We start from the raw sequence: 19383 nt of genomic DNA on the forward strand, positions 1-19383 counted from the left end.
CCCCTTTACTACTCTCCCCATTCCCAAGTGATGCCACATGCTATTTCCCAAGCAAGCCCACGCTCATTCCAGGACCCTACACTGCCACCTCTGCCAGAGAATGGAGATGAGAAGGCAGAAACTGCCTTCTGACCTCACTGCCTTGCCTTGCTCCCCTGGGGCCTGGTCTGTCCTCTCCAAAGCTGGGCTCTAACATTTTGTCCAGATGTAATTTTTAGACGCCCCCAAGGAAAAGATTCCCACCGCTTCCTTTAGACCTTTCTGAACTTGGTAGCTACAAGTGAAGATCCCCCAAAAGGGTTGGAGGTTTTGATTCAGAGAGCACAACAAAAGGAAGAAGAGAAAGGATGGAGAAATTTGAGATTTGTGTCATGTATTTATTTCCTTATTTAACTCACATTCCCGTTCAATGTCAGCCACAGTTCTCCATGCATCCTCCGTTGCACATTCCCGTTATTCATCTTAGACTGTAAACTCCGGGAGGACAAGGAAGGCCAGCATCAATTCACTATGTTCAGTTCGAGTTCTGTTCCATGATAAACGGTAAAACGCTGAATTAGTTCTATTGCCCAAAAGGGAAAGAGTTTACACCTAGATAAAGAGAGTCACAACAGAGATGCACTGCAAACAAAAATAAGAAGTGACAAAGTGGAAATCAATTTATCAAGGGACGCTGCCACGGACTTGGCACTGAGGATGCCCCTAGAAGGAATTCAGGACAAGTGTAGGGTAAAGAATGTACCCACAGCTGTATTCACAATTTGCAGCAGATTCTCAATAAGGTCTAGAACCCAAAAAGTTTAAGAACCACCAGTAAGGGATAGCCCTTTCCCTTAAGAAATCTGGAGTGGGGGAGATACAACTTACATATATACATACATACATATACATGCGTGCATACATACATCTCCTGGCTAGCGACCCTGGCTCCACCTAGACAAATTTCTTCCTCTTTCTGGGCCTCTGTTCTCACATGCAAATTAAGAGCATTAGACTAGATGAAGGGTTAACAAACTTTTTTTTTGTAAAGGTCCAGAGAGTAAATATTTTAGGCTTTACAGGACAAACGGTCTCTGTTGCAGCTACTCAACTCTGCCATTATAACCTGAAAGCAGCCATAGACAACATGCAAACAAATTGGCATAGGTGTGTTCCAGTAAAACTTTATCTGCAAAATAGACACAAGGCTGGATTTGATCCACAAACTATAGTTTGCAGACTCTGGATTAGATGATCTCTGGAGTTTTCTAGTTCTGACACTTCTGTAGTCTCTTATCCTGACTTGTGGCAGTGCAGCCCAGAGGGGCAAAGTCCTGAAATGTCAGCTGTAAGGAACTATTGCCATAGATCTTTTCTGCTGTTGTTTTTTTCGTTTTTATGTTTTCAACCTTTGATGACTTTAGGACATACAGTTGGAAAATAGATCCTGGCAGTAGCAATACCCAGGAAGCTTGGGGGACTTTTGCCCCAGTAAAATCTCTGTCAGCTCCCTGCCCTCGGTCTGTGATGTGGACAATGACATCTATCTGGAGAAGGTCATGGGGCAAACAGCTGCACACTCACCTTCAAACCAGATTGCAACTTAAAAATCTTTTCCAGAGAAATTCTGGAGGCACCACAGACTTTCGGCCAAAGTGATGGTGGCAAACCCATGGCCAGCAAGATTCAGCCAGAGCCATTCAAGAAAGCAGCACACGCTCCCCTTCACCCTCAGTTCTGTAGCAGCGTGGGTGGGTTTTGACAACCTGTTTACACTGTCCCACCAGACTAACATAAACGCATAAAAGAGAATGGATCTGCTCTCTAGTTCCAGAGACAGCAGGCCTTTCGGATTCTCCCGCTGGCACCCTGTGCCTTCACACCCTAGCCCCTGCCTCAGGGCTCTCAGTCTCTCCCCAAACATGTGATGTGCACTCAGCCCCTGGGTGACTTGACAATTAATCTTCACCAGCCTGCTGCAAAGGGCTGCCACTGAGCTCTCTCTGCCTTACCAGGGTGTGCTGTATGACTAGAAGTCCTGGTTTGGGGGAATGCATGCTCACCAGAGTGACAACTTGTAATTACCAGAGAGAAACAGCAGTCCTTCCCAGAGGGAGCTGACATTCCTCACTCTTGGGAGTCTCTGACCTGCTGCCTTTGGAGGTAGAAGAGAAGGCTTTGCTGTAGTTACTGTCTGCCACCCAGAAGAAAGAATGCAACTCATCCTCCCACCGGGGTATAGGTGGGGCAAAAATTCTCCTTTGAGTCCCCACAGACCCTAGTGTACCTCCAAAAGCAGAGGCCTCACTCCTCCAATTCCTTTTTTGTGTTTAGCCTCATTTACGGGGTGTTTTGTATTTCAGCTGTGCCACTTTTTAGCCCTGTGGCCTTGGGCAAGTCATTTAACCACTCTGTGACTCAGATTCCTCATCTGTCAAATGTCAACAATAATAGTACCTACCTCATAACATGATCACTAGGATTAAATGAGATAACGTACATAAGGCACTTTGGGCCCAATGCCTGGCACCTAGTAAGCACTAACTCCTAGCAGATAGTGTCACTGTTACTCTGTGGTAAGCACTTTACACACATTTTCACATGTCATCCTCACCATAGTCCTGTAGAGGTAGGAACTATTCCAATCTTCATTTCACAAGTGAGGAAACTGGGCCCAGAGTGGTTAAGTGACTTCCCGAAGAACACACAACTAATACATTAGCAGAACTGAGACATAAACCCAGGTGTGTCTAATCCAGCATTCAGGCTCTTCACCACTTCACTCTCCTGCCCAAGATCACATTAGTAAACATTAGATTCCAAGTTAGCTCTCAACTTCCTCAGCAGATCAGGTGCTGGCCTGGGAGGCAAGGAAGACTAACCTAGGGTGCTCTTCTGGGGAACCTTTTCTCCCAGACAGTTCTCCCTTGCCCTCCCCTCCCTGACCTCTGCCTTACTCAGGACCCTGGTCACATTCTGTTTTCTGCTGTTATTTCCTTCAGGCCAACATTGAGCCATTTGCTGCCTTTTTTTTTTTTTTAATCTCAGTCTGGTACAGAGAGAAGGATGCAAGCTTTGGAACCAGACGACAATGCTTTGAATACCAATGCTACTTACTCACTGAATGGCCTTGGCCATGTCACAGAACCTCTCTGAACCTCAGTTTCCTCGTTTGTAAAATGCAGAGAATTCCTCCCTTGCATTGTTGTGAGTAGCTGACTAAATGTACATAGATTGCCTAACACAGTGCCTGGCACACAGTAGGTACTCTCTGAAAGGTGCTTTAGCGTTATCTTCATCTCCCACAGTACCTAGCCCAGTGTCAGGTTATTGTTTGCTTGGTTTAATTCATCCTTGAATCGCCCATGCTACTTAGCATGATGCTTACACAGAGTAGATGCTCCTCTACATGCCTGGTCAAATTGAAAGCTAGAGAGAGTACCATGAAAAACTGCAAGATCACAGATGAGAGTTCTCCTCCCATAGATGTCTTAAGCAGATCCTTGAATCTCCCATAGCTTCAGTTTCCCTCCAGGTCAAATTCAGTGGCAGCTTCCCCCAGAGGGTTCACAGAAATGGGAGTTCTGCAACATCAGAGGTTTCTAATGCAATAAGACGGATAATGAAAAGATTCTTCTTGCACAAGCGTCGAATGAGTCAGAGCTTTGTGCTTGGCTTTGCCCCAGGGAGTACCGAGAAAATGAAATATCGTCTATATTCTCATGACACCTAAACAAATGGTCAAGTCCATGGGTCAAAAATCAACCAGAGAGGTTAAGAGGCATCTCCAGCAAAGGGAGGGGAGGAGCAACAAGGAAAGCACCATTAGCAAAGGTTGCTGAGTGGGGTCCTGCTACGTGGCTGCTATTAAGGCTAATACCTGTCTCCCTTACAATGAGATGTTTGTTTTGCCTTCACAAAAGACACTGGTAAATGACAACATGTCTGAAATCTGCAAGGATTTTGAACTTGTTGATCTGCTCAATAATTTCTTCCATATCCTGACACCTGAATCAAGACATAAGTTCTCATTTAGGTAACAAACTGTTTTCTTTCACAATGAGGATAAACCATCTCTGAATCTCAGATTTGCTCTATTTTTTTTCCTCCTGGCCTTTTGCCACCACAGAAAAATGTCTGATAGGCTGAGTTTTCACATTGCAGCTGTGATTATGTAGACACAGCCTCGGTAAATTCAATGGTGTGTTGCTGGCTGTTCAATAGCTGGTGAAATTAATGCCCAGGGAAGTGGGAAATGGGCCACTACAATCAAAATGTGGATTTGGAACTTGCTCTTCATTTTATCCCACCCTTACTCTCCCCTACACCCTGTCTTTGTGCCAGTGCCAGCTACGTGCCAGGTTACCAGTATTCTCTTCCTCCTCCCTCTCCCCTTGTAAGTAAACCAGCTCAAGAGAAGCCCCATTACCCTAGACTTGAAGATACATTGGGAATGGTGGGAACTGAGTTCATGATTCCTCACTCCCACCCCTACTCTGGAAGATGCTTGAGAGAAAGGACAGCAGGTGCCTTCAGGGGCCACTTTATCCAGCAAGAGAAGCTGATTGCCTGGAGCTAGAGGATCTCAAAAGATCATCTAAGCCAGCTCCTATCTGCAGATAGACTAGTACAGGAGCCACCCAGGACCAACGACAGCCTCTCCTTTTTATAAAGACCCCTGGCAGAGGGCTGCCAAGTTGTTCCAGTCTCACACCCCACTGTGTAGGTCATGCGTGGTTGCAGCAGCAGAAGGAGCACCATCCTGTAGGCCAGGGAAACAGAGTTTGCTAACCGGCTCTGCACCTGACCAGCTTGCCAAGTCCGTTTCCCCAGTTCACCACCTCCAACACAGGAAGAGTAAACAGGGTTCTGAGAGCTTCTGAAGATCTAAATCACTACAAACTTGTGAATCTCTTGTTTTCAAATCTTCAAATACAGCTTAGGGTAATTTGATTATAATAGAAAAAAAATCTATTTTCAGGGCTGTCTCTAGCACAGATGTCTTAGCCCAAGGGAAACCCCCTGAAAGTGTGTATTTTGCACATTTGTGGAGTCTGTGCATTTTGCTGGGAGAAAATGTAAACCTTCTATAGGTGTGTGACAACCACCTGCCCCCTTTCCCAAAAAATAAAAAGAGGTTAAGAACTTACCTCTAGGTTGAGAAGCTTAGGTGTAAGTCACCCTGAGTGACTTCCACCTTCCCCACTCCTGAATATTAAGTTATAATGAGGATCAAGAGCAGGAGGTGAGAAGCCCAAGATGCAAGTTTGTGAACTGGAGTAAGAGAAGGTATCAGGCTTTACTTTCCAGTCTCCACCTGCCGCTGCCCATTGCTTTGCCACACATCTGCTAGCCTGCGGCCTCAGGAATCAACTGACTCTCTCTGAACCACTGTTTCTCATCTGTCAATGAAGAATGGTTATGCTTGTCTCAAAGAACTGTGAAGAAAGAGTAAAAGAAAATGAATAAATGCATGGCTATCAGTAAACACTCAATTCATGGGAGTCCCTGCCCAGCACCAGTGGCTCAGGCTCCAAAGTTTACTACTCGAAATTTCAAAAGGCAACTCTATCTATAACACTGGTTCTATCCCCTACCTTGCCCCAGGGGGAAAAGTGTGACACAGTAGCTGAGTACCCAACTTTGAGAGAGACCCCCACAGTTGAGTTCCGTTCCCAGCAGCTCTCTTCCATGGCTTTGTGGACTTGGGACAACAGCTAAACTTTCCTGTAATTTGGTGTCCCATCCATGAAACAGAAACAATGGAGAGTATATTATTTCTCTCATAAGAGTCAGGAGAAACTCCAGAAAGAATTCAGCACACTGTCTAGGTCATAATAAATGTTGGATAAATGTGAACATAAAGTTCTTTGTCTTTCTTTCTTTCTTTGTCTTTCTTTCTTTCTTTCTTTCTTTGCCCATACTTTCTCTCCTAAGTATCATTCACCCACCTTTGAGAGTGTGTCCCTGTGACAGAATGTCCAACATGGATATCAGATGGAAAGGAAAAAACTCAACAAATAACGAAGATCCTCTAGGTCCCTTCCTCAGGTCTCTGATCTCCCTCACCCCCCATTCCCTGATAGCCAGCTAGCTTCCTCCCTCATTCCCTTCAGGTTTCCTCAAATACCACTTCAGTGACATCCCAAGCACCCACTTAGCATTTCAAATCCACCCCACACACACCTCACTGCATTTCCCTCTCCTTACTTTATTTTCAGCCTAAATCTGTCATCACATTACACACCTCATCATTTGCTTATTTCATTTACTGTGTCTTCTGTCAGGAGAATGTACGCTCCTAGAGGGCAGGAGTCCGTCTATTTTGTTCAGTTGCTCTGTCCACAGCGCCTAGTGCCAAGGCAGAGAGTGGAGATTCAGTAGCCGTTGGCTGAATAAATGAGTGAATGCCTGAATGAATGAAACGATGGAGAGAAGCCGGATTTTACTGGGACCAAACAGTTTGCACGGGGCGGGGGAGCGAGATGACGGATGGGGGCTGGCCTCAGACCCGACTCAAGTCCCTCCCACCTGCCTAACCCTAGAATTCTCTCTGCCTCTGTTAGATGCCGAACAAGTTGCATATCCCGTTAAATCCGGGTCCTGACTCCGGGCGCCCCCTATTAGAGGTAAGCAGCCCCCAACCCACCTTTGACACGGAAGAGTGACTAGCGGGGAAAACAACCCCAGCGTGCCGCCTCGGGGAGGGTGACCCGCGATCTCCCCGCCCAGGTCCCGCCCTCCCGGCCCCCCCGGTCCCCGCAGAGGGCGCGCCCTGGGAGCGGCGGGGGGCGCGGTCGGCCTCCCGGCTGGCCCGGGCGGTGGCGTCGGGGCTGCGGGCGCCTTGGCTGGACCCGCATTGCCCCCTAGTGCCGCGCGGAGTCAGGGCGCCGAGCTCCCCCGCCTGATGTCACCGCCGTGCAGTCAGCCCAGAGGCGGCTCATTGAAAGCAGACCCTCGGCGCTCGCTGGGCGGAGGACGCGCCGCGGTCCGCAGACCCGCGCCAGCCGGGCACCCCCGGGCGCCCCCGGCCCTGCCGCCCCCTCCTCCCCGCCGCTCCCCCGCGAGCCCGGCCCGGTGCGCCTGACGTGGACCATTAAACTTGGAGCTGCCGCCTCGTCCCCTCTCTCCTCCTCCTCCCTCTGACAGGCGAGCGAGCGGCTCGGTGCAGGCAGGAGACGTGCTGCCGGGCTGGGCTGCCCGGGGGAGATGACTCCTCGCCGGGAGGGCGCCTCTGGGAAGAAGACCACGGGGGAAGCAAAGTTTCAGGGCAGCTGAGGAGCCTTCGCCGCAGCGCTTCCGAGCCCAATCATCCCCCTGGCTATGGAGGGCGGACTCTAAGATGAATCCCGATCTGGACACCGGCCACAACACATCAGCACCTGCCCACTGGGGAGAGTTGAAAAATGCCAACTTCACTGGCCCCAACCAGACCTCGAGCAACTCCACACTGCCCCAGCTGGACATCACCAGGGCCATCTCTGTGGGCCTGGTGCTGGGCGCCTTCATCCTCTTTGCCATCGTGGGCAACATCCTAGTCATCTTGTCTGTGGCCTGCAACCGGCACCTGCGGACGCCCACCAACTACTTCATCGTCAACCTGGCCATGGCCGACCTGCTGCTGAGCTTCACCGTCCTGCCCTTCTCGGCGGCCCTGGAGGTGCTGGGCTACTGGGTGCTGGGGCGGATCTTCTGTGACATTTGGGCAGCCGTGGATGTCCTGTGCTGCACAGCGTCCATTCTGAGCCTGTGCGCCATCTCCATCGATCGCTACATCGGGGTGCGCTACTCTTTGCAGTACCCCACACTGGTCACCCGGAGGAAGGCCATCTTGGCGCTGCTCAGTGTCTGGGTCCTGTCCACCGTCATCTCCATCGGGCCTCTCCTTGGGTGGAAGGAGCCGGCACCCAACGATGACAAGGAGTGCGGGGTCACCGAAGAACCCTTCTACGCCCTCTTCTCCTCCCTGGGCTCCTTCTACATCCCCCTGGCGGTCATTCTGGTCATGTACTGCCGTGTCTATATCGTGGCCAAGAGAACCACCAAGAACCTGGAGGCGGGAGTCATGAAGGAGATGTCCAACTCCAAGGAGCTGACCCTGAGGATCCACTCCAAGAACTTTCACGAGGACACCCTCAGCAGTACCAAGGCCAAGGGCCACAACCCCAGGAGTTCCATAGCTGTCAAACTTTTTAAGTTCTCCAGGGAAAAGAAAGCAGCCAAGACTCTGGGCATTGTGGTCGGTATGTTCATCTTGTGCTGGCTACCCTTCTTCATCGCTCTACCACTTGGTAAGTTGGGGACTAGCGGGAGGGGAACTGGGCATTTTTGGACCTTGGGTTTACTGATGAGCTTACTCTAAAGTTTTTCTGTGAGTTTTGTTTCTTATGCAGTCTGTGCATGTTTAGAGATTGAGTAATATTGTTTGTTCTGCAAAGGCTTTGCAGATTGGGGAGCTGGCTAAAAACCAACTCAGGTGTTAGTGGAACACGCTAAGGTACTAGCCTCTAGAAATAGAACCACAGAAGGAAAATCTGGTATGGGGAATGACTCACTCAACAGCCTCGGTTTAATAATTAAAAAGGACACTGGGCTTGAATATCACACCGGCGTTATTTCAGTAGTAATGATGTGTCGGCTGAGGCAGCGTCACTAATGCAGCATACAAAATAGTTTGTAGTTACTGCAGACGCGGCATTTGGGAAGCAGGGAGGCAGCTCATACACAGAAAGCCAGCATTCATTCAGCATTTCCAGGGCTAGTGCAGAGGCCACGCTTCTCAAGAGCGTTGCAGAGGCTGCATTCTTTCCCTCGCCTCTTCACTGACAGCTATCACCCAGATATACTACATCCATTATCCATTAATAAGAGCATTTTACAGCCACACAGCCCCAACCAGCCTTTAAGTTATTGAAAGCTTGAGGTAGAAAGAGAAGATGACTAGAGGGTCACACATTTTTAGTTTTCACCCAAAAATATTTCTAACTCTGGTGATTTATGGAATGCCCAGAATTAAATTACAGCTGTCCCTCACCTAAGCTGACAGACACCAAATCCCGGTAAGATGGAATTCAGTGTGTCCTTCCCCTCTTCTGAAAACGTGTCTGTCATCTTTTTCTTTGGTAGTCCTACTAACTGAATTGTTCAAAAGGCTACCTAATTTTTTCTAAGGAAGAATCCAAGGTCTGGTTAGCAGGTAAACCTAAAAGGGGGCATCTGTCACATGCTGTCCACATGGCCTGGGAAACCCTTGTCCTTCCTCTGAGGCACTGATCTGCTTTGATTTTTTTCTCCTATCCCTGGGAGACACTACAGAAAATGAATGGAGGGAGGTGATCATGACACAGTCATGTGCCATGATATCAGGAGAGGTAACAGCTGCTACATGCCGCGGACCACATACGCCCACAATCACACTGGGGTCTCAGGTTAGACCCAAATGTAACCAAATCCCTCAAGCAGCTATAAATTCTGAAGACACACTACTTTCAAGAGAAAAAGGCAAATGGAAAGGAAGCTTCCATTTAAAAAGAAAGAAAAAAAGAAAAAGATTTTCAAAAGCCGTCTAACCTATTCTCCATGTCGTCTTTTCTAAGGCAGGCTTGCAGGCTGATGCCTTTCAGAAATGTTTTCAGTGGTTAGTGTTGAGTGGAAAAGGGTTGAAAAAGTTCTGCTCCCCAGGCTTGATCACATACCATTGCAGGGAAGCTTGCTTTTCTTTCCCAAGGTCTCAGGGTCCCTTTGCAGGCTTGTTGGGTTTTCAGTGAATGACAGTTCACACTGCTTTGGGCCATTACAAAGATCATGGTTGTACATGCAGCTGATGGAGGTGACTTGGCCTCTTATTAGCCTCATGACCTTGGGCAAATGGCCACTCCTGTATGAGCCTCCATTTCTTCATCTACAAAATGGAGCTAATTCATATTTGCTCCATGCAGTTTGTACTAACGTATAGGAAGGACTTAGTACAGTATCTGTTATATAGCACATGCTCAATGAAAGTTAGCTATGAGCAGTACAAACCAAACCCCAATCTCCCAGTGGGTATAACTGTGTCTTTTCTTCTTCTCTACTCATTTGCCAATCCCACACCTGTTACTAAAGTCTCAGAAGAGAACTGAGTCTTTCTCCTTTCTTCCTTCTGCCCCTGCCCTCCAGCCTGCAGAGGCTGTGACCGGATCATGCTCAGGAAGAAGGCCCCAGCAGGATGCAGGAATGGTTCAAAGGTGCAGGCTTTGGCTTTACGGGTAGGGGAAATAGCTCCAAACAGGTAAAGAGGCTTACAGCGTACTGAAATGGGAAGAACGTGGCTCTGGTGATCAGGAGCAACAGAGTTTCCATCTGAGTTTTGCCATCAATTAGCTCTGTGACCCTAGGAGTGTTGCTTTGCTTCTCTGGGCTTCAGGTCTCACATCTCGAGAACAAGGGGGTTGAATTAGATGAAGGGATCTCAAACTTTGCTAAGTATCAGAATCACCCGTGAAACGTGATAAACAATAGTAGCTGCCTGGGCCGAACCCCCACCAAATGGGATTTAGTAAGTCAGAAAGATCCCAGGAATCTGCAGGTGTAATTAGCCCACCAGGTGATTCTAAAGAGGGTATCCACAGACCAGGTTTTCAAAATCACTGGCCAGAAAATCTCTCAGTTCCCTTCAGACTCCAGCACCCTGGAAGCCAGAGTTTAAAATGCTGCAAATCTCAGACCTTTCCCAGCCACATCGTAGTGTGAGATGATGTGGCTTCTCTCTGGGTCTTGCTCTTCAAGTCATCAAACCCACCCTCAGTTTCTTCTCACTCACATTGCTCCCACCATCTCTCTCCTTTCTGTCTGTGCCTTTCTGAGACCTTGTGCCCCTAGCATCTCAGGTCCTGAGTTTCTACACAGTAGAAAGTGAGAGGTTTTTGCCACCCTGATGCTATCTTGTTTCTCTTCTCCTTGCAATGAAAACTTTCTATTATGTGACGATCACCCAGAGATCTTCCAACGAATTTGTCCCTGAGCAGACCCCATCAACATCCTTCTTCCCTGAAAACCCAATGGATAAGGTGAGGAATGTGGACTCCAGGACTTAGGTTTGGGAAGGGCTTCAAAAAGTACTCAAGAGCTTCAAACAAAGAAGGTACTTAATTACTGTTTTCTTAATGATTCAAGAAGAGCGTTCCAGCAAAATAGAGATGTGAGTTTCTACTTCCTCTGAGTTGAAATAACACCCAAGCAAAAGTAGCATGATATAGAACAATAACTTCTTTGGAATCTGAAGAAGGTTCCAAATTCTAAATTTTCCATAAAAACCTTTTCACTCATAAGGGGAGGAAGCACATGTCGGGGAGGACTGTGTTTGACGAAGGGAGAAGTGCAGGTAGGAGCAACTTCCAATTGGTGATAGACTTTCAGGTGCCAGGATGGCACAACATTTCCGTAGCTGTGTTTGTTTTCTCCGTGGGAGAGTAGGGTTGGGACCTCTCCTGGGAAGGAGGGAAAATAGCTGTGCCCCCTACAGGATCCTGTTCAGGGGCACCATTTGTTTTCCTTCATCTTTTATTTTCATTTCTGGGAGCAGGGTTGGGCTACCTGCAGAGCAGGGCCTCTTGTCTCCTCCTGTGCTCTTCTCCACCTGGGACACCCTCCCCCACGTCCTCTCAACCCTTTCCCTGTGGCCTCAGACCAAGTTGGACCAGGGACCAGGGCTCACTTACTCAGGAGCAAGGATGGACTCCACCAAACAAGGATCTCTTCATTTGGTGCTAGAATCAGGCCAGGAAGGGACAGGAAATAATTGGAATAGAATATAGCAGTATTTCTACTCCATAAGCCATTTGCAAGATGTCAGAGAATCTTCAGATGCCCAGCATTAGAACAAAGACTAACTTCCAGCCCACCTGGGGAAGGCCTGGTCAGGGTCTCAAGAAGTGGCTGAGCTATTGAGGATGTATGTTGCAGCAGTCGGGGAAATAGGGGGACACAGGGCCGGTAGCAGGAAGTGCTCGGCAGCCAACCAGTGACTGGGCTTAGTGAGTTGTTTAGAAAACACTGGAACCTTGCCTTGCTCCAAATCTTGCCTCTGTCTTTGAAAATTCTGGAAGGCACCGGGAAGCCATTATTGAACTAACTGCTTTCCCCTCCAAATAAATGAAGGTCAATTTCAAAGAAACAGTTGTGCTCTCTATAGTATTGGAACAAAATAGGAATTCCTCTCTCCATTGATTTGATCCTCCAGCCCTTCATTCAAATGGGGGCTGACGAGTTTCCACCTTCCACAAGCACAAGGGTCTCAGAGATGACTCAAGACAGAGCCACCCCCACAAATACACATTAATCTTCCAGCTCTGAGATTTCAAAACACAGGGATCTGAGTTGCCCACAGGAAAGCAATTGGTTTGAGTACTTGGCAAGGGGGACGTTTTTACACACGGGATTCCTTCCTAGAAGAGGGAAATCCAACTGAAGTAAAACACATTTGACCGTGTATTAAATCACTAATTAAGACTTCCTAAAGCGTCTACTACATGCCAGGCACTGTACCAGATACTGAGTTATCAAGCCAAAAACAAACCTGGCCCCTGCCTGAAGGAGGCTTCAGCCTAGTGGGACTGTCATTATTATTAGATACATACTATGGGTACCAGACATTGTACTAGGCCTCCTATAGACATTATCTCATTCATCCTCCAGCTACCCCAACAGGCAAAAGTAACTGCTCCCTCTTCCACGGATGAATATACTGAAGCTCAGAGAGGTTTGACTTCTTGTCCAAGGTCACACATCAAGTAAGCGATAGAGCCAAAAGATGAATCCAGGTCCATCAGAACACGCCCATACCTGTTCCACCACACCAAGGAAATGTCTGGCCTTGGTGCCATCTGGTAGCAAACTGTGTTCATAGCAAATGTTCTCCAGGACACCCAGAACCACCCTGTCAAGAACTAGTAACGATGCTTCCGTTGCAAAAGCTGCCTTTCTTCCACTGCCTGCTCACTCCTGAGGAAAAAACCAACCCATGACGTGTCAGGGCAGGTCATCCATGTTCTAGCTCAGGGCTAGATGGTCCCCTGTACTGTGTATGACAAGGGTCTCTCAGGATTGGGCATCTTGTGTCACCCCAGCCAGAAAGAAAAAGGAACCTTGCTCTTCTAGGGATGTGAGGTCACATCTTTAATCATTCATCCATTCACTGAACAAGTATGTGTCCATTAAGTGGCTACTATGTCCAGGCATTACACTGAAGATATAATGGTGAGCAAAATTGTTATATTTCATAGAATTTGGCTCTAGTAGGGAGCACAGATATATTGAAACACAAACAAGCATGAACAGAAATTGCAACAAGTGACTTGAAGAAAAGGAGTGAGATGCTGATGGAATTCTAAAACAGAGGTTAGTACATCACAGGTCCCTGAGGCAGTGACATTTGGATAGAACCCTGAACAGTGTGGAGGAGCTAATTCAGGGAAGGGGGCTGATAGAGGAAGAAAGATGTGGGCAGGAGGAGGGGAACGCTTGGAAGTCCTGAGGCAAGTGAGATGGGAGAACTAACAGGGCCCAGAGAATAGAAGGGAGGCAGGTGCATGTCAAGGCCAGAGGCGTGGGCAGGGGCAGGGCCATGCAGGGGCTTTTAGGTCACATTAAGGACTTCAGATTTTTATCTTAAGTGCATTGGCCACTACAGTAAGGTTTGAAGCAGATGAAAGATACTGTCTGAATCGTGTCTTTTAAAAGTGACTCCAGCCACTGTGTGGAGCATACACTTCAGACGAGACAGGTAGGAGGCTTTGCAGTGGCCGTGAAAGATGATGATGACCTCGACCAGGCTGGGGCAGTGGAGGTGGAGAAGCAGACAGCTCCAAGGACCTGGGGATGGGTTGGTGACTGCATAGGAGAGTCCATGAGAGAGGAAATATGTTCAGAATAACCCTGGGGTTTCTAAGTAGATGGAGGTACCATTTGTTGAGAAGAGGAACAGAGTGGGAGGGAAGGGAGGAGGCTGAACACAGCAAACAGGATTCCTCCCAAGATTTCCCTCTGAACACACAATGCTAGGAACAATCCACCAGACACTCTCACAAGCTGAGCAGACAGAATGTCCAACCCAAAAGCCAGGGACTGTGAGCAACAGCAAACCTAGCTGCTCATCAGAAACATCTGGAGGAGGGGGCTGTTTCTAAAAGCATAGATCCTTGGGCCCCATTGTAGATCTCTTGTATCAGATTCTGTCCTCGTAGTGCCAAGAATCTTAATTTTAACAAGTTTCCCTGGCGACTCTTACACAGCCAGCACAGCACAAGTCCTTTCCGTGCCTAGAAACCCGTGGAAAGCTTTGCAGAGCAAGCATCGTCATCCCTGTCTTTACGCTAGTGAGGGAACTAGAGTTCAGAGAGTTTCAGTAACTTGCCCAAGATCACACAGTTAGTAAATGGTAGTCTATCAAACATTACATTTGGTGCTCAATAAACATTCATTATATTACTCCTCTTCTTAGTACACTCCTTCTCTAACATTTATCTGACATCTGGCACCCAGAGTTTTTACTGGCTTATGGCAAATCAGAAAAAAAAGTTAGGAAAATGCTGTGTCCTTTTAAAAACTGAATGTATTTTATATAAATGATTGTCTTTTTCTTCTAAGACTGTGTCTTTTCTATTTGGGGACACTGAAATAGCACTTCTTTGATGGAACGATGGTAATAAGTAGTGGTGATAGCGTGTGTGTGTGTGTGTGTGTGTGTGTGTGTGTGTGTGTGTGATATCCTACTTGGCAAAATAAAAAGTTAGTACCCTATGTCAGTCCCTTTCAGAAATTTGTTTTCAAACTTTACTGAGTCTCCTAAAATCTTGGAATCACAGAAGATGCCATGGAGGCTAGACACAACAAATATATGTAAAGAAAAAGGGAGAGAGGAAGGAAAGAAGTGAGGGCAAGAAAGAAGGAAGGAGGGATGTGTGAATGGGTTAGCCTCAGCTTTGCTGTCAGATTCGGTGGTCTGGGGCAGAGGGGCAGGGAGGAGAAGAATGATGTGTGAAGAGCTATGCCTGTCAGGTCCGACAGGATAACAGGGCCAGTGGTGGAGGCACCCACCCTTGCTGGAGCAAAACAGCCCACAGAAATGCCAGCAGGTGCATGTGTGGCTGCAGTGCCACCTCGGATGGGCCTATTAAGATATGTTATGCAGGAAATGCCTTTACCTGAGTGTGTGTGTGACTAGTAAAAATAACTGATGTCCACTGGGCAGAACGGGGAAATTGCTTTCTGCCATATCTGCTGAATGTCTCTGCAGTCACTGTACTTCCTAGCCACATTTGATCATAGTAATGCTAATAGCTACCATTTATTAGGTCTCATCCAGTGCCAGGCTTACTGTGCTCTCCATGCTGGGTGGGGGTCCTTTCTCTGCATTCACTCATTTGTACCTGTCCACGGGATTATGAAGTAGGCACTGGTATTGTCCCTATTTTACAGATGAGGAAACAGAAGCTCAGAGAGATCAAGTGATTTGCCTTAGGGTTACCCAGCCGATCATTGACAGAACATGGATTCGAATGCAGGCAGTCAGATGGGTTTGTCTCTGGAGTTCTCCTAGAGGTGGGGCTCTAAGCCTGATTTAAGCAAGTGCAGGAAGAAACTGGGAAAGCCAGAGTTTATTCTGAGAAGGAGGAAAGAAAAAGCATGTGACTGCCCGTCATTCAGCAACCAAGAGGCACCGTATCCTGGTGAGACTGTAAAGAAGATAAAAATAACTGGGTCTTTCCTCTAGGAAGATAAGTCCAAATTTCTCTTTTATTATTGATGCTTTAGAAGACTTTTTTCAGCTTCACAATTCATTATTGGTAATGTCACTACATTTTTAAGATTTTTATCAAATTTGGAGAAACACATAAAATTTAGAGGACTTTTTTACAGTTTAGTTTCTGGCTGCATACATTTCAGACCTGGATTCACCACCAACCACCCACCTACATGTGGGGCCAGCAGCATGGGGACACTCTTCCATCATGAATCAGCCTCTGGTCCTACTTCTTGATGCCACAAGGTCAGGTGAGTTGGCATCATGGGCAAGACAGTATTTCTAGAAGCTGTTTTTTCACTTTGCAGTTACTGTGGCTAGGGGTGACCTAGCTATATAAAAAGACTGTAAACCACATACGTATATTCAACAGAACACAAAATCTATCATAACTCAACTCTCAGCTGGTTCCCCAAAATGCCCATGGCTCCTACATTACCACTTACATAAGGGGAAATAGGTATAATATTTAAATAAGGGGAATAACTAATTGCATTAACAAATCCTACTTCTGAAAACTTTGTGTGGCCATGGGGGTGAGGTGCCTTGCTAAGGCCCCTGCTCAGGCCTTGTAAGGTCCAATGAAGAGAGAAGCCCCTAAGGCTACTCTACTTAGGGCTCTCTCCAGCAACTTGTCAACTATTCTCTCTCCTCTACCTACTGTGGATGTCTTTAAGCAGTGACCAAATTCTGCCTAACACGGGTGATCGCACAAGCTGAATGAATGAATGAATGAGTAGAACAGAGTCCAGCAGAAGAATTAAGAGTGCACTCAATTGAAGTAGAATTATTGGCCACTTCCCAAATACACTTCGCATTTTCCTTTTTCTGTGCATGTGTTCCCTCTCTCACTGGTGTGTTTCTCATACTCTCTGAATATCCAATTCCTGCTCATCTGTAAACATGTGGTTCTGTTGACACCTTCCTCATGAAGTCTTCCTGGATCTCACTCTTTTCCCTATTAGTAATCACTCCCTTTATCCCTGGTTTGTGGTACTTGTCACATTTCTCTCTGGGGATAAAGACTGATGTGCACAGCTTGTGCAGCACTGCCAGGCTGCAAACCTTTGCGGGGTCCAAGTTCAAACTGTCTTCTTATCCTTCATGCCCAGGAATGTGTACATAGCAGACTCAATAAAAATAGCAATGACCAATAGAATTCATACAGTGTGTGCCAGACTTCTACCATTTGAACCTCCCATGGCCCATCAGATAGGTATTCATGCTTTGCCCATTTTATAAATAAGGAAACGGGGCTGGGCACAGTGGCTCAACCCTGTAATCCCAGCACTTTGGAAGGCCAAGGTGGGCCGATCATCTGAGGTCAGGAGTTCAAGGCCAGCCTGGCCAAGATGGTGAAACCCTGTCTTTACTAAAACTACAAAAAATAGCCAGGTCTGATAGCAGACACCTGTAATCACAGCTAATCCAGAGGCTGAGGAAGGAGAATCACTTGAACCTGGGAGGCAGAGGTTGCAGTGAACCAAGATTGGGCCACTGCACTCCAGCCTGGGCAACAGAGCAAAACTCTGTCTCAAAAAAATTAAATTAAATTAAATTAAATTAAATTAATAAGTAAACAAATAAGGAAATGAGCCTAGAGGGGTTAAGAGGCTTGTTTCATTCCTTGAAACTACCACAAGCTCCTTACAAAGAGACTGTCATAGACTGGTCTTCTAAAACCAAGACGCCCATCTGGGCCTGGTCACGAAGCCAGTGAAGAAAGATTGGGTTGGTGAATACCAGTGTGAACACAGGTAGGATCTTGAAAATGGAGGACCTCTTCATTCTTTATTAAAAAGCTGCCATTCCACCTGCCTCTGGGGGAGATCATCCCATTGCCAATTGGTCCCATATTCCCTCACCCTACTAGCCCTGGTCACCTGCCTCTCACCTCTGAGAGGGATATGGTCAGAGTTGATCCCTGCAGAAGCAGGAAAAGAGGAAAGCATTCCAGTGACTTTATAGCAGAGCCAGATAGAGACCTCTAAAGGCCTAAGGTATTGAAAAGGGAAGAATAAAATTACACATTAAAACATGTACACACACAGACACGTATGCGTACAGCCCTAAAATAAATATAAGGAAGGCCAATAATATTCCGATTCTTTCCTCAGAGGTAACTTTTATTTCTTTAGTATCAGATTATTTCACCAAAAATACAGATGCCCCAGCTTTGCAAATGATCTGAAGACACACTGGGTCTTTCTGTCGGTTAATGTGTCACTGTTCTCTAATGCAGTGATCATATGTCCCATTTCACAGATGGTCTCCTTTCATGCCTATTACCAAAACATAGTTATGATTATTATAATAACCCCTTCTTATTCTCAAAAGTGTCTCAATTTGAACAATAAAATGTCTCCCTATGTTAAAACCTGGAATAAGGGTGTTTATAGTGGGGACATCCAATAGTAACCCAGTTTTATGCCAGAGCCTGAGATGGGGAGGAAAGAGAAACTGGCACTAACAGCCTCAACAGTCCAGAGAAAGATTCGTGATGAGCGAGCAAAGCCATCATCCGTTTAAGAAGGAAAAACACGACTTACCATGTGTGTGTTTTGTGGGAAGTGGGAGTTTTGTAAATGTAGGTTTGAAATTTTTAAATAAAGTGTTTATTTATTTTACTTGCCCTGATGACACGAGTGAGTGGCTGAGCTGGGATTTCAATCTGTGGCTGGCCAGCCCGAAATACTTAGGGAATAAATGACTAAATGGAGGAATGGATCAATTTCAGCACAAGCTAAACGGTGCTATCTGAATGACCAGTGTCTCCAGAATGCAGAAACTGAAAGAAAATTGAGCTGAAATAAGATTTGGGGGAGGAGAAGGAAAGTGAGCTGTGTTTTAAGGACTTGTAAGGCTGGAATCAGTGCGCGGGAGGGCCATCTTCACCCCACCCATCATCACTCCTCCTGGCATGACAGCACATGAGTCAGCTTAGGAAACAGTTGAATCTGTCCTCACTGGCAGGCTCTGCTCTCAGGGCTCTATTAACAGCACACTCCTGGCCACACCCACCTGCAGCTCATCTGAGCCCCCTTTGAACACTCAAGTGCCCCTCTCTGGTGCGAGTGCCGGAATTGCGCTATAAAAGTTGCACCAATGAGCAATTCAGTTCAAAATGTTCAGAAACAGAATGTTCTAGCACATGCAAGTGGCCCATTCCTCACAGAGCCCCATTTAACTTTTTCCAGGGGTGTCTGCCCACAATGTCTTGCTCCCCTCTAAGCTTTCTCTCTCCCGCTGGGATGAAATTGGGGCTCGGTTTTGCACACTTTTTGAAATTCTTCAAGACAGAATTTCCTGCCAGGCTAAAGTGCATTGCTTAGAGGCCGAGCTTAGCACCCTGGCTGTGCCCGAAAAGGAGGTTAAAATGGGACCAAGGGCAAGCCGGGCTCACTGTCATTCACAGGAGTCAGCCCCAGGGCTCACACCACAGGGCCGGGCGGAGATCCAGGCAGGCAGCTGGTTGGGGAGGAGGAAGATCCACCAACTGGAACAGCAACAAAAAATTACATCTCTGATTCATATATTCAGGCCATTAATCGGCCCCTGGCACCAAGAGGAAGCGATAGGGTCTCTTCTCCCAGCTTCTAGGGACACTCCCCACAGCGCCCATT

The 19383-nt window shown here is 47.1% G+C and overlaps 1 protein-coding gene and 1 long non-coding RNA gene across 3 annotated transcripts in view; one reads left to right on the forward strand and one right to left on the reverse strand.

The window, feature by feature from the left end:
* Nucleotides 1–19383, forward strand: part of ADRA1B (adrenoceptor alpha 1B) — a 109629-nt gene that overhangs the window by 46261 nt on the left and 43985 nt on the right. Inside the window, exons 2-3 of one of the 2 annotated variants that reach the window (XM_064376499.1) lie at nucleotides 6546–6608; nucleotides 7129–8270. In XM_064376499.1, coding sequence (XP_064232569.1) covers nucleotides 7322–8270 — 949 coding nt within the window. In that variant the 5' untranslated portion in view covers nucleotides 6546–6608; nucleotides 7129–7321. Of the gene's footprint in view, nucleotides 1–6477; nucleotides 6609–7128; nucleotides 8271–19383 lie in introns of those variants that run through there. The other variant, XM_012461054.2, reaches the window with a different exon arrangement.
* Nucleotides 363–6374, reverse strand: LOC105723187 (uncharacterized). Its single transcript, XR_001108772.2, has 3 exons — nucleotides 6227–6374; nucleotides 5130–5417; nucleotides 363–526 (listed from the first exon to the last, which is right to left on the reverse strand). It is a non-coding gene; the product is annotated as an uncharacterized LOC105723187 (long non-coding RNA).

This window comes from Aotus nancymaae, unplaced genomic scaffold, assembly GCF_030222135.1.
Source record: "Aotus nancymaae isolate 86718 unplaced genomic scaffold, 86718_ANA_hifiasm-v0.15.2.pri h1tg000015l_0, whole genome shotgun sequence".
Taxonomy (NCBI): Eukaryota; Metazoa; Chordata; class Mammalia; order Primates; family Aotidae; genus Aotus; species Aotus nancymaae.